This window comes from Sciurus vulgaris, assembly GCF_902686455.1.
Source record: "Sciurus vulgaris genome assembly, chromosome: 2".
Lineage (NCBI taxonomy): Eukaryota > Metazoa > Chordata > Mammalia > Rodentia > Sciuridae > Sciurus > Sciurus vulgaris.
The window spans coordinates 93,870,861-93,886,033 of record NC_136462.1 but is presented as its reverse complement, the minus strand read 5'-3'; the positions used below and the strand labels follow the sequence as shown (position 1 = coordinate 93,886,033).

The 15,173-nt window shown below is 44.6% G+C and overlaps 1 protein-coding gene across 1 annotated transcript in view; it reads right to left on the bottom strand.

Moving 5' to 3' along the window:
• Window positions 1–3,099: 3,099 nt before the first annotated feature.
• The window catches only part of SORD (sorbitol dehydrogenase), a 30,694-nt gene continuing 18,620 nt past the window's right edge, over window positions 3,100–15,173 (bottom strand). Inside the window, exons 5-9 of the mRNA XM_079127798.1 lie at window positions 11,458–11,576; window positions 10,212–10,277; window positions 8,643–8,818; window positions 5,476–5,597; window positions 3,100–4,583 (exon numbers count right to left, since the gene is read on the bottom strand). Of these exons, the coding sequence (XP_078983924.1) occupies window positions 4,418–4,583; window positions 5,476–5,597; window positions 8,643–8,818; window positions 10,212–10,277; window positions 11,458–11,576 (649 nt within the window). The 3' untranslated portion in view covers window positions 3,100–4,417. The remainder of the gene's footprint in view (window positions 4,584–5,475; window positions 5,598–8,642; window positions 8,819–10,211; window positions 10,278–11,457; window positions 11,577–15,173) is intronic.

Below are 15,173 nucleotides of genomic sequence, written 5' to 3'. Positions count from 1 at the left end.
ACCAAGTATTAAAAAGTAACCTTTTGTTTTAATCAGGGAAAATTGATTGCATATGAGATATGAAGGACTCTTAATTTTATTGGGTATAATAATGGGAATTATTTAATAATTGTGATTATTTTTTAAAGTCCTTATCTATTATGGGTGAAATGAAAATAATAAAGAACATTTCATTATATCCATAAATACATGTACATGTTTTATACATATAGAAATGCCTAGGGAAGAACTGGAAATACCTCAAGCTCATTGAGGAATGGAGAAATAGATAATGCTTTCTTTTCTTTATTATTTTCTTTTACTTATCTGCCTTTGTTAATTTTCTTATAAGGTACAAGCTTATGTGATAGGGAATATGGTTATCTCCCAGTGACCAGAGCATAGCAAACAGCTAATTTGAAGAGCCTCTTGGGATTCCCAATTCCCACCAGGGAGGAGCTGTGAGGAAGGTCTACTGACAGGCCCAAGAGGGCTGGTAGCCCATAGTCCCATGTTCATGAGTCTGTGAGGTCAGGGCAGAACCCATGGAGCTTCAGCACCACCCACCTGAAGCCTGGGCTGGCCCTAGGAAGCTGCACCCATACTATTAACCAACTTGGGTTTGGGGATCCAGAGGTGTAGAAATGAACAATGGATCCAGAATGAATTTAGGCACAGGCAAGCCTTTATTAAGGACTTTGAGTCAGAAGGGACACAGCTTTGGGGAACAGAGACCCCAGACTGCCTCCAGCAAAGAAAAGGAAAGTCTTCTGCCTGAAACAAAATGGAGACAGCAGATGGGGGACAGAGATCCCAGGCTGATCTGAAGCAAAGAACAAAGGGGGAATAGCTTTTATGACATCTACAGGGTAGCAGGAACTCCATCTCCTGATGTCATCACATGTGGATTTGGGGCTTTAGCTGTGCCTGCACTCCCTGTCAACATTCTTCATACATCTCATGTCTCATTACCATCCTAAGTGTCCACCAGGGGTGTACATTTTACTATGCTAATAAGGAAAGGTAACTGTGTGTCACTTTGTGCATGTGTTTGCCCCTTGCCACTGAAATTGTCCTATTTGCTTGGAAAATCTCTAATATTTTTTTCTGAATAGTGCATTTCTACTGACCACATGCTCTCAGAAGAATGAGCTGACTGTCCCAGCCTCCCATCGCCTGGGACCTCACTCCCACAGCCTTGAAAGACTAGTGCACTTTTATCTCCTAATTTTCTAGTGTGACTGTTAACCCTGTAAGACTGAAAGTTAGCCATACTGTCTTATTTTTCTTCAGAGGTTTTCTCTCTGAGTTGTTTCTCATGCCCCTGACTGTCACCACATGCCTCTCAGTGGTGTTGGGCCCAGAACAGGCTCATCCCACTTGAAGGCCCACCTTCTCCCCGCAGCTCCTTCCTCCCTCTCTATGAATGGAATCCACCCAGTCAGACTGTGCCTCTGCCTCTCACCTAATGTGGAGTATAGCAAAGTCAGTCAGTGATGAGCAAAGTCAATGATAAGCTGGACCTGCCTGCACCCATTGCTAGGCTCTGCAGACCTCTTAGGACCATACCAGGGATGCTATGGTCAAGGAGAATAAGGCAAGGAAACAGGCTGATTGGGGAAGGGACTTGATAAATTTCAATGAATTAATGACTGGTCCAGGATTAGACAAATTCCAAGAATCCATATCAAATGTTTTACAACATGCTGCCTCTCAGAGGACAAAGGTTGTTCAGCCACCCCAACTCCTACCAAGTATCTCCGCACTGAGCAATATCTTGTAGCTTACTACCTGAGCCACTTTCAGGTACCCCAGAGAGGAACTCAGTATCTGACTCAGCCAGGGCTTTGAGAGAAGAGGAAAGCTGGGAGGGGCCAAGGCTGTGGGAATGCTGCTGGGCAGTGTCAACATGGCAGCAGCCATGCCAGAGAACATCTACTGACATCTTGAAAGCACTTCTCATAGGCCACAAACTCATCACTAAGCCACTAGACTGCCACCTCTTCTCTTTCCTGCTCCTCCCTGAGCCCTTGAAGAATTCCATGTGTAAAGGGAAATGGGGATGGTAGAGACCTGTCTGCCACCCAAGGATGTGGGCCTTGACCAGGCCTTGCTATCTGTAGCCAGATGCAGCCTCTGTCCTAACTATTTGCCCATCACTAGACAGGCATTTCTTCCTTGTCACCTGGCCTCTGTACCCCAAGTCTAGACTGATATCATGAGCAGGGGACAGTTCTGGGGAAAGAAAAATATACAATACATCCCGTTTCTCCTGATCCTGATCTTCTGGTTCCACTGAAGTAGGCAAGAGCCTGCAAAATAGGAACCAGGAGAGAAAAGACAGGACTGTGCTACACAAGAGACTGGGAGGAGATGCCCAGAAACCATGTGCAGTGGCCAAAAGTACACCACAAAAGGGAATTGCTGGAGCCTATAACCCCCTTCCTCCTTGGGGATCCACAGGGCAGTCTCTCTTCCACCCCTAAGCTCGCCTCTAGGGTCCTTCTTCCCAGTTCTGCACTCTTACACCCTACTCCACTCAAGTACTGGGAGTGCCTGCTGGGTGGGGTCCTCAGTGTTGACTGAAAGTGAACTGGTGCCGGGCACTGGTGACAGAGCACACAGAGGCCACCAGGCCTCCTGAGGCTGGGGAACTTGTGGGAAATTCATATTCTTCTGAGTTCCGGGACTGATTCACTGAGTCAATCAATGTTTATGGAGCACTTTGTGGAGGTGGTACTAAGAAATTAATTTCTAAGAAATTAATTAAGAAATTAATTCCCCGGGCTTCCAGCAGCTATCTGAACAAGGATGCAGAGAGGGAACCCCAACACCAGCTCTGTAGTGCTCTCATCATGCTGTTGGCCCACAGAGCAGTCAGGCCTTAGTCCCCCCACACTTCCTCTGTTGCTTCCACTCTCTGCCTCTTGATGTTCACGAGAAACAATAGTTTGAGAGCTGCGGAGGAACTTGCAAATGGGGATAATCCTCTGAATTGCTATTTTCAATTATATTTAGTGCAGAAAATAGATCCTCTGGAAAATTTGTGGAATTCTTCCTTCTATTCAACAGGCAATCTAAGTCCACTCTTCCTTAAAGAGGCATAAATGGCAGCTGGAATCACATATTACAACAGAATTTATTACCTGAACCAGTTTGAATTCCAGGCACTGGCCACGACCTTCCCTGGATATAAGAAAACTCAAGCATCTTCAGACTCACCCTCCACCCACCTCTGAAATGAGGGATAAAAGGCTATAGTTGTCATAGCTACTATGGCCAGACTTTCAATCATCTCAAAATCACAAGGAACATGTTGTGATTTGGATTCAGAAAAAAATCATGATTAAAATAAGACAAACTCAGAGATATCCTTCCAATAGATGGGAAGAGACAAGAGCCTTAACTGGCTATGAAAAGGGGTAAGTTTCTGTCAACAACAAACAATTAATGGAATTGTCTAATAATCATCATTGAGTGAGCCTAGGAGAGGAGGTTGAGCCTATGGAGAGGGAAAATCAGGCAATTGGGTGTGTTGGCCAAACTCTCTGGGTTCGTCCAAAGCATAATTTAAGGTATTTCTGCCACTGTATTTTGGTGGGAGCTTTCTGGTTCCCTAGTGACTGGGACCACACCTCAGGTTGAAGGTGGAGAGAGTTGGGAAGATGATTCTTCACCTTGCAAATGAAATGAGAGAATTCTCAGGAGTTGAAGGGGCAATCTTCAAACAGAGTTGAGAACTGTTCTCACTAGTTCCATATTTGGGGAATGCAAGCTGGTTTGACTTCACGTGAGATTTTGATTTTATTCCTGTGATTGGTTTAAAAATTATGCTAGACCCAGGAAGTTATAGTCTCTTCTCTTATTCTCCTTTTATTGTCAAACCACAGAGTACTGTGCTCTGAACTACAACTATTGATAACTCTCAACCCAGACCCCGAAAATCAGCCTTGGGGCTGGGTCTTTTTTTTTTTTTTTTTTTTTTTTGTGGTGCTGGGGATTGAACCCAGGGCCTTGTGCTTGCAAGGCAAGCACTCTACCAACTGAGCTATATCCCCAGCCCGGGGCTGGGTCTTGATAAAGTTGTCTCTTCATAACTCAGCCCCCGTCCCCAAGCCAGTCATAGTGGAACCAGGAACCTAAGGGCCATATTTGTCTCCTTACCCAAAGAAGGTATACAGGCAGAAGGGGAGTTCCCAGCACTGCTTGCCAATCTCTCCTAGAGATTGAGTAGGTCATTCTGGCTACAAGTTTCCCAAAACTATTGTTATTTGTGTCCTTAAGGCACACAAACTCCTCTATAAGACTGTCTCTTTATAATGAATTATATTAATTATTCTCACCATTTTAAACAAAGTTCTGCATTCAAAGTAGATCCCTCCCCAGTCATTTAGCCCTGAGACACTGAGAGGGGGATGAGGACACAGCTTAATTCACATCAGGGATTCTGGTCATTGGGGTCACACTTGAGCATGACTTTTAGCCCCAATCCCTTTTTGGATGTTTCAAAGGCTTCCACAGCTTTCTCCAGAGGAAACCTATGAGTGACTAAAGGCTTTACATTCACAGACTTGGACGCAAGCATAGAAATCGCCATTGGCCACCTGTAAAAGATACAAGCATTACATTCAACCTTTAGAAAGAAAAAGCCAGGTCCCCAAAGTTACCAAGAACAAGAACAGTCTAGCCATATTTCTTTCTAGCACTGTGCTTTAGCAAGGCCAATTTTACAGACCAAAAACAGAGGAAATGACCTTATGATTTGCAATTTGCAGGTATAAAGACTGTTCCAATTGCTTCCTCACTCCTATTCCATCATTTTGCAATGTCTGCCATGAAACCTAGGCATTCCTTAGGCATGAAGGTATGAGAAAGACTATGGAGGCCACTGCAAAAAGGCAGCAGGCTTGAGGGAGGCAGTTCAGGATAATCCAGTCACACCCACTGACAGTTCAGCTTGGCAGAGCTTATTGGAAAAATGGCACTTTGCTAAGGATATGGAGATATAGATTCTTAAGCTGGGAGTAAGGAACATTGCTAGAGAAGGATGTTCCAGACAGCAGACCCTCACAGAGGAGAGGCTGGAGCTAAGGAACGTGGGTGGGGTGAATTAAGACCCTCTAGTTTTCCAGGATGGGCCCTGGAGCCCAGAAATGGGAGAAAGGGGACTTGATTTCTTACTTGTGTATTCCTTTCTCTCCTTCTTCCCAATAAAGAGGGAAAATAGAGGTCTGGCCTCATAAGGAAATAGAAAAGAGAGGACTGGGTGATGAGTGGCAGACACCTAATAAGCGCATGCTTCAAAATCCTCCTCCCTGTGTGTCCCTCCCTCTGTCTGAAAAGGACATGTTCTCTCTTTAGATCTCTATCATATCACATGGTCGTCAGTGTGGCCAGGGAGTGCCCCTCATGAATAAACAGGTCCCAGTGACCGTGTGGAGCCTGCCCTAGTCTTGCTGGCAGCAGGCCACCCTGGTTTACCTACAGCATACTCACGTGTTGCAGTATCGAAATACACCCTTGATATCCACCTCTCGGATGGCTGCGTGCACTAGGGGTACAGTGGTCATCTCAGAGCCCATCCCCACAAGCACCAGAGTCCCACCAGAACGAGTGGCCTGAGAGGAAGTAAAACCAAGAAAACTCAGAAGGTAAGAGAAGGCTGGGGTTGTAGCCCAGTGATACAGCGCTTGCCTTGCATGCATGAGGCACTGGGTTCGATCCTCAGCCCCACATAAATAAATAAAATAAAAGTACTGTGTCCATTTGTTTTTTTTGTTTTTTTTTGTTTTTTTGAAGAAGGTAAGAGAATGTGGCTATCCAATTTACATCAACGCACTGCCATTACAAAAATGTCTCTGACTGCATCAGGTGAGCATCCAAAAATTCCAGAGAATATGGTTTTCCTGCTATGCTGCAGAACTCTTTAGCATGTCAAACACTCAACAGAGCACCAGAACAAACACCTTCTTCAAATACCCTGAAATAATACACTTGACAAATAGAACATCTTCCAAAGCTTTACAAATTCAGCACCAAATTCTGGCATCAGCCACTTCCATGTCTTGACACTTGCTCCTCCTCCAGATCACCTCTCCACAAGATAGGCCTTTCGTCAGACCTCTATGGAACCGTCCTCTAACCCACCAACAGTGAAAAACTACCAACTACTGTGTAAATGGGCTTTTGGAATTCTGGGGTTTAAAAAATGACTTCCTTCAAGCAGGCTGGCAGAAATATTTTTGTTTCAGAGGCATCTATCCCAATAGCCTCAGTCATAATGGATTTGGTCTTCCCTGAATATTTCTCTGGAAAACCAGTGCTCTGCTAAGGGCGTAGAGTTACAGGTTCCAGTGACACACTCTAAGGAGGGTCAGAGGTGGAAGAATTTCTTCTAACAATTTTCATGAAACTCCATGTGAGTATTGTGCCTGCTCCAGAGCTTTATGGGGACCTCTGTGCTCTATGTTGTGAGAGACAGAAAAATACACAGTGGTAAGTTTTCATGATAGTCAGAAGCAGCAGCAAGCACTTACCAGGACTATTCTAAGTGCTAAACAACAGAGCTACAAAAAGGCACATGACCCAGTCCACTCCTGGAGGGGAAGGATACACCATGAAGAGAGGCTTGCAGTGCCAGGGGCAAAAGCAGGGCTCTGGGTTGCAGCCATGTGGGCTGCAGTTTCTGAATTGGACATGTCCTCTCAGTCAGTCCCTTGTATATAACAGCCATGGTGCTTGGCACTAGTATGGGCTCAACACTTAGCTATTTTATGTTTTTATTGATGCACAGGGTTACTTACAAGTCACCTGGGAACATATATGCAAAAGGAAGATGCTGCTGTTCACACTGGAAAATGGGAGAAAGGGGTCAAAGTTGTGCATAAGCCACAAAAGCTCTTGATTGAGAAATTTTCCAAGAAAACCTCTTCCCCATCAGCAATTCCTCTTCCTGGTGATGGGGAGGAATACCACCAACTGGCCACCCCAGGCTGCCAGGGTCCAGAATTGCTGCTCATAGGCCAAGGAATGCTCAGACTACCTGATCACTGTGTGTGGGTGTGATCTCTGGACCAAGGTGACATCAATTCTACCCCAAGGCATACTGCTACATCTTCTCACAAACACCATCCAGTTACCACCTGGCAGGAAAGTGATACTCGGGTATGTCTATATTTGGTGCTGCTATTTAATCTGCCTATTGGCAGGGTGGCCTTAGTATTCTAATGTCTCTCCTGATCTGATGCTACTCCCCAGATCAGGAAAGACATCACTTCTGGCCTGGTGAGGCCATAGGGTCACATTTACCTTCATGCCAACCTCAGGTAGCCTGACAGACAGGGTCCCACTGGCAACAACTGGAGATGACATACATCCCATCATCTCTCTGAGTTTTGGTTTCTCTTTGACCTTTCCCACATGGCAACCCATTTATGCCAGTGAGCAGAGGGCTAGCTGACTCTAGCTGAAACTCAGGACAGGGTAACATGGTACCTGTTCCTTCCCCCTACTATGTCCTCAGCCCCCAATGCCACTGGGCATCTTGGTAGGAAGAGAGCTAGGTAGCTCTTCCAGAGTGCTGGGCCTGAGGGTGTGCCACAGTTGGAAGGGTCAGCTTACAAGAATATCTCACATGTTACACAGTAACCTTGTATATGAACCAGCTGTGACTCAGAAAGAAGATGGAAGCCCACACTGTTGTGAGGAAGCAGTCTGGTAGTTGGGGACAGGGGTCCCTGGCCTGCTGCCCTCTCCAGCCTGGCCCCTCCCATCCTAGCATATTTGCGTATCTATTCTTTCCCTTCCTCTCCTAAGCAGGAGGGCAGAGTAGGGAAAGCCCAGGCAATGGGGTCAGGCAGGATAGGCTTGAACCTGACTCAGCCACTTACAGTCATAGTCTTAAAGAAAAGTCAACAGGACCCTCTCCACATAAAATGATAAGTGGTTTTCAGAGCTATTGCACAGATTAGGCATCATGTCTACAAAGTACATAGCAGAGGAGCTGGCATACAGTAGGGCTTGGAATCTAGGAGTTATTAACTTCCCCCTCTTATCCTCATACTTTGATCTGTCATTGCACCTCCCTCCCCTCACCCACGACTCCTGGCAGTTTCTATAAATTGCCATTGGGGGGTCCTCGAGGCACAAATCAGACACAGGCAGCTTATATTATTCTAGTTCTTGGAGACAGCACAGAACTGGACCCTGAAAATTCACCTCACCTTTGTGACTAACTGAATTAATGGCTGTCACTTTGTATCAATGACTCAAAAGTACAGTTTTCCTCAATAAAACAAGATAGGGATTTGCTACTCAACTAAGGCATGACTCCCTGGTCTTCCTGTTGATGGTTTTACCAAGAGCACTACTTTTATGATCACAGAAATGACCTTGAAGGTAACCCCATTCTAAAGCTGCAAGCTACTCAATACCCATGTGTGTCTGTCATTGTGTTTGGCACCCTGTGACTCCATGACAAGAGTTACTCTCTTTATATTAGAGACAAGAAAACAAAATGCTGAGAGATTAACCATTCTGCTTGGGGATCAAACAGCCAGTGGATGGAGAATCCTGACAGCAGGACTCCTCACTTCTGCTCCCTTCACTGCACTACGCTTATTCCCCAAAGCTGGCCGCCAGCTTGCCACCCACAGTCCACTCACATAGATGCCCGTCTGGATGGAGGGTTCAGCCCCAGTGCACTCAATGGTGACAGCTGGCTTGCACCCCAGCAGATCTTCCACTTTACTGGCAATTTCCTGAGGGCTCTCCTTGGAGATCTGAAGAGTGAAATCAGCCCCAACTTCCTTGGCTTTGGACAGCCGAGAGGCAGACAGATCTAAAGATGAGCAAAAGTTTCTTTCAAATTGAGATACCAAATGACTGATGAGGAAGAAAATAAAATAGAAATGCAAGCTCCAGTGCAGTAGATGGTGCTTCTGACCCTCACATGCTGCTGCACAGAATACACACATACACACACACACACACACACACACACACACACACATTCATAAAAATCCCTCCTCCTCACACAAGACACATAATCAACACCCTTCTACATCTCCACAAAGCCCCTCACACACCACACACACATTTCCATGCTTTTTACACACTCAAAAACACACCCTTCTACATCCCACATACTCCCACATATACCACACAGTGCACACACACATACGTACATAACTTTATGTATGCATGAATGTATGGATGGATATATATATGATGCACACCACCAACTCCACATATACAAATACATCCTCTCAGTCTCCTAAGTTTGGCCAAACAGACCAAGGGCTAAGTTTCCTTTTAGGACTAAGGAGGAAGTAGGAGGTCCCCACAGAAAGAGCCACAACTTCTTCTCCAGAGTAGCCACTCCCTCCTTTCACAAAAGGCCCCATCCTGAGATGGTCATCCCTGTGTGGGCTTTTCAACCCTGGAACCCAGGAGAAAGAAGAAGCCCCTTTAGAAACAGGATCCATGGTTTGGATGTAGTTTGTCCCTGAAAGGTTCATGTGCTAGAGGCTTGGTAACCCGCATGGTAGGGTGTTTTTTTGTTTGTTTGTTTGTTTGTTTGTTTGTATGGGTTTTTTTTTTTTTTTTTTTTTTCATTTCCATTTGTCTGAACCAGCAGCTTGGGCTTCCTCTGTGGAGTTGCCCTGTGCTCACTTCTATTCCCTGAAGTTGGACTGGTCAGAGATGAATATAAGACCCTGACCAGTTCAGTTGAACTCAGACCAGGGCCCGCATGGTGGTTTTGAGGTGGGACTTAGTACAAGGTAATTAGGTCCTGGGGGGTGCTGAAATGGAATGGACTAATGCTGGTCTTGCAAAGTGAGTTAATTCTGAAGGTGGTGAGTCTGACCTCTGAATCTCTCTGGTCTCCTGTCTCATCATATGATCTCTTCCACACAGGCTCCTGCCACTGTGATGCTATCAGCCAAGAGGCCCTCACCAGAGGCCAAACTAATGGGGAGTCCCAATCTTGAACTTTCAGCCTTCAAAATGGTGAGCTAAATAAACCTCTTCTTTAAAAGTACCCAGCCTCCAGTTTTTTTTTTTTTTTTTTTTTTTTGTTTTGTTTTGTTTTGTTTTGTTTTTTGGGTTTTTTTTTAAACAGAAACAGAAAATAGACTAACACAGGAAGGTAAGGCATCTTATGCTCCTGCCCTAAACTGTAGGCCCAGTTGTTTCCCTCTCAAGGAGATTTTAAAATAAGAAAACCTTACCAGTCACTATAACTTGAGCTGCTCCCATTGCCTTGGCCACAAGCAAAGTGACCAGCCCAATTGGCCCTAAGCAAAACAAAAAATGGGAAACATTTGTGTATTATTAAATATCAGCTCTTCCCCTTGTCCAGATCATGACCAAGAATTACATCTTTTGTGTTGCTAGCATTTATCCCAGTACCTGGCACATATTAAGACCTTAACAACTATTTGTGAATGAGACGTAATGAATGCATTACAAATTGTTCTCTGCATGAAACATGCTCCTAGCACTAGGTTCTACAACTCAGTGCTAGAAATCTTCCACTTATTCTTGGGCACTGCTTGAAGATGAATTCAAAGACCCAGAAGATTCATACTTTTTCAGCAAATAAGAATCAGAAGGTCTGAATGTTTTCCTACCCCAACCTTCATAAGAAATCATCAAGTATCCCCATAAGAAATACCCTTTCTGGGTGTCCTCCAGGGATCCTCTGGAGGGAATTCTTAAGTCAAGTGGCTCCCTAGGTTGACCCAGCTCCAGGATAATCAGGTGTCCAAGAACTAGCCCAAAATCACCTGTTTCCCCTACAGAATCTGCATATTAGATGATACTGCGGCTTTAATATAAAATCCAGAACTACAAAATGGAGCAACAAAGAATATCTTTTGGGTTCTTATTTTGTACACACCCCTTGAAAACAACTTTATGAGTTTCCCCAGAAGACAAAACACTGGAAAATACATTCACTCACTTCTGCATTCACAAACAGTTCATGGATGGGGTTTGGCTATCACTTTTCTGGTGTGACTCCAAAGTTCCAAAAGTTATCTTTTCCTTTAGTCTCAAAGCATTTCACAAGCTTTTGTCAAGGGTTCAAAAATAGTCACAGAATTCATTCTTTTTTTTATAATATGCAGTAATTTAAAATTTTTTTTAGTTGTAGATGGATGTATACCTTTATTTTTTATTTATGTTTATGTGGTGCTGAGGATCAAACCCAGTGCCTCACATATGGTAGGCAAGTGCTCTACCACTGAGCCATAATTGCAGCCCCACAGAATTCATTCTTAAAAAGAATGGCTTGCAGACATTTTGTTTGTTCAACAAAATGCTGGTGGTCACTGAAGGAATGAGACACTGTAATCCTACCCTACTCAGGAAGACTATGGAACAAATCCCAGCCTTTGGAAGGGGAATGAGATGGGCAAGGGTCCCCATATCCTTAGTCACTGAATCCATAACTAGGTGTCATCTGTTTCTTACCAGCTCCACACACAAAGACTTTGTTCCCCAAGGAGACTCCACCTCGCCGACAGGCATAAATTCCCACAGACAGTGGCTCAATCAGGGCCCCTTCCTCAAAGGTGACACTGTCAGGAAGCCTGAGGAGTCATTCAACATGCACAGTTAGATCATCTGGCTTAAGTATAATAGCAACAATAATATTATATTCTATATGCCCAATGCCACTATAACAATAAAAATAGCCAACATTGAGCATTTATTAACGTGCAGAGCAATGTGCTAAGGACTTCACATTCATTCACGTCAATCTCAGAACAGTTCTGTAGTGGGTACTATTATTTCCATTTTCAGGAAACTGAGTTTAGAGGGTTAAATGACTTGCCCCAAAGGTCCAAAGCTAATGAGGTCACAGGGTTCCAATTAGAAGTCAGAAATGTCAGATTCCAGAACCCATTCTATATTGCCCCTATAAAAATGATTTTCTGAGAAATCATTTCAGTGAATGTGAACACATCATGCTTTAATTTGTTTGCTTTTTGTGGTGCTGGGAATTGAACTTAGGGCTTTGTGCATGCTAGGCAAGTACTCTACCACTTAGCTATACCCCCAGTCCACATTATGGTTTCGTTCACTTATTTGTTTGTTTTTGCAGTACTGAGGATTGAACTCAGTAGCACTGTACCACTGGGATACATTCCCAGCCCTGGCCTTGAAATTGTGATCCTCCCACCTCAGACATTTGAGAAGCTGGGATTATTGGCATGAACCACTGCACCCAACTCCAACATTTTTTTGTAATGTGCTAAGGTATGGAGTGGTTGTCATTAACAAAAGTTCACTTAATAAGGGTTAACATAGCCACATTCTAGCATCTCATCATCTTTTCAAACTTTCCACATTTGTTTCACTTTAGCAAACAATCTCAACTATCAGCAGCTTTGAAGACCAGTAACTTAGCAGCAGGTATCATTCTGCTACTTTTCCCCATTCCAAAAGAACCACATCTGGTGACAACAGCTGCCTGGCTGTCCCAGGACTGGTTAAGAAGGGAACAGGACTCTTCCACATAGCTGATTAAATGCTGTATCACTTTCACCACTGGGTTCTTGGTTTTCACTTCTGAATTCACTGGCACTGACCCCATCAACAATCCCACTGATGTAGACAGCAAACATTTGCATAAGGCTTTTCAGATTAGACAGCTTTCTCATCCATTATCTCATCTAATCCACAGGAAACCCTGTCAGGCAGGAAGGACAGGCTTTATTTTTTATTCTTATTTTACAGAAGAGGAAACTGAAGTTCAATGACATTAAAAAACTTGTCCAAGGTTACAAGGTTGGTTCCAATAAAGACTTGAACCTGATTCCACATCTTCTGCCTGACCCACATCAGCTTCTTCTCGATACAAGCAGCTCTATGGCTAATATCTAATTTTTGCTAGTTCCTCATTGTCCACTATTTACCTAATGCCCTCAAAATCTCCACACACAGAAAGATGAAAAACTTCAACTTCTAAACAGAAAATCAACATGGCAGCCAAACATTGTGTTCATCTCCACAGTCTTCCTGTCATCGTTTCCAACCCTTGACAGAATAAATCACGAGGCCTACATTCAGCTGGCTTCTCCTCCTTCCCTCCTCTCTGCTTCTCTCACAAAATTTGCCCCACTCCAACCCATTTTCCTTTTCTGATTGCTGTTCAAACCCTACTTACTCTACAGGGGTTGATTCCATATAGAGGGAAAAGGTTTACAATGAAATAATAAAGATTCCTAACCCCTCTTAAGGAATCCCACCCCACATTCTCAGGCACAACAGACTGCCTCTTCACAGCTGGGCTTCCCACAGAGCTCAGAATGGCTCTAAACTGAGTGCTCCTGGTACCCTGTCTCTGACTTCTCCTTGGATTAAGAACACCAAGGAGCAGGGTGTGGTGGTGGCACATGCCTATAAGCCCAGCTACTCAGGAGGCTGAGGCAGGAAGATGGAAGTTCAAGGCCAACCTCAGCAACTTAGCAAGACCCTGTCTCAAGAAAATAAAATAAAAAGGGCTGGGGATGTAGCTCAGTGGATTCAATCCCCAGTACTACAGCAAGGGATGGGGGAACCAATAACAAAAACAAACAAACAACAACAAAAAAAAAAAACCACCAAAGAAAAGTGGATGGGGGTATGTATGGGAATGGGGGTAAGATGGGCTGTCACCTGGTTGAGAGTTCTACCTATTAGACAGATGCTGCCTCCTCACACACCTGCATCCAACACAGCCAACTGTGTGAGAACAACTCTTAGCATGGAGGCAAAAACACAGAAGGCATGAGGAGTCCTGGGGCTAGCCCCTCTACCACTGACCATGGGAAGGTCACCAGGTTCTCCCTCCCCAACATTGTCCACTGGGAATTGGCAGGGAATGGGAATAAGAGGACTCCAAGTTTCTTTCTAGCCCTAACTTATTTGGACTTTATAAATACCAGAGAACAGCAAGGCAACTTGTTGATTTTAAAATAGTGTTTGGGGAAAAGACAAAAGTGGGTAAAGGATGATCAAGAAGCCAAGAGGAAGCAGGAGACAGAAAGAAGATAGGAGGTAGGAAAATAAAGAGGTGGTGGTAGTGTAAGAATCCTCACAAACAGAAAGCAGAGAGGAGGGCTAGGGCCCAGGGCTATGCTGGGGACAGAGGAGGGAAGTGAGCTGTACATGACACCCAGAGACCTTTCTCAACCCACCTACTGCCACTACTACTCAGAAACCCCCGACCCCCACACCTATTCCCTACCAACTACCACCACCTCATCCCCAGCACAACCTCCCTTCTCAGGCCTAATCCTAGACATCTATCCCCCAGACCACAAGACCATGGCTAAGACGTACCCTGCTATCATTTATTGAGCACCAGATTTGTGCTGTGTATCTCATATTTCTTTCTCATTGACTCTCATCAACTGTTCTGTGAGAGAGATACTATTAAGTCTAATTTACACCAAAGATATTGAGGTTATGAAATTTAAGGAACCTTCTCAAGGTCACACAGTGAATAAATGGCAGAGACCAGTGGTTAGTCTTGAGCGTTACCACTATGTTCTTCCTCCTTCCATGAAAACATTGTGTGCACCTTGATTTGGAAAGGGCCCAGGAAAAGACAGGCTGATTCAGGAACCACTTGCTGATAGGTAAACTCAGCCCACACAACCTGTTATCCTCTGGAGTAGGTCAGGTGTTGACTTAAACTCATCACAAGGTCTCTGGCCTACGACTCTTCTCAAGTTCCCAGTGGACACTAAAAAACTCAGATCTTTCAGACTAGCCCTGGGACTGGCACCCAGTCTCCATTGGATAAGCTCTAAACTAGCTGACAGTCACCACTGGGGCCAGGCCGGGATAGAAGGAAAACACATTTAGGTTGGGTCAAAGAAGAGGAGGCCATCAGCACCCCAGAACTCCATAGCAGAAACCCACGCAGGCTTTGCAACACCTTGTTTCTCTCCAACACAGCTTCTTAACTCAAGACCATTCAAGCATGAGTTGTAGTAGGGCAGTAGACACAGGGCAGGGGCAGTCTGCCTTCTGGCTCTGCTCTGTATCTGAGTCCATTAGCCTTCTTCAGCCTCATAAACCCTTGCATAAAAAAGTGCCCACCTCACCATTATTCTCTGGAAGGTTAAATAAGATATGGCATATAAAGCACTTATTAGCACAAGGGTAGGTATGTGGTAATAGCAACTGTGGCTTTA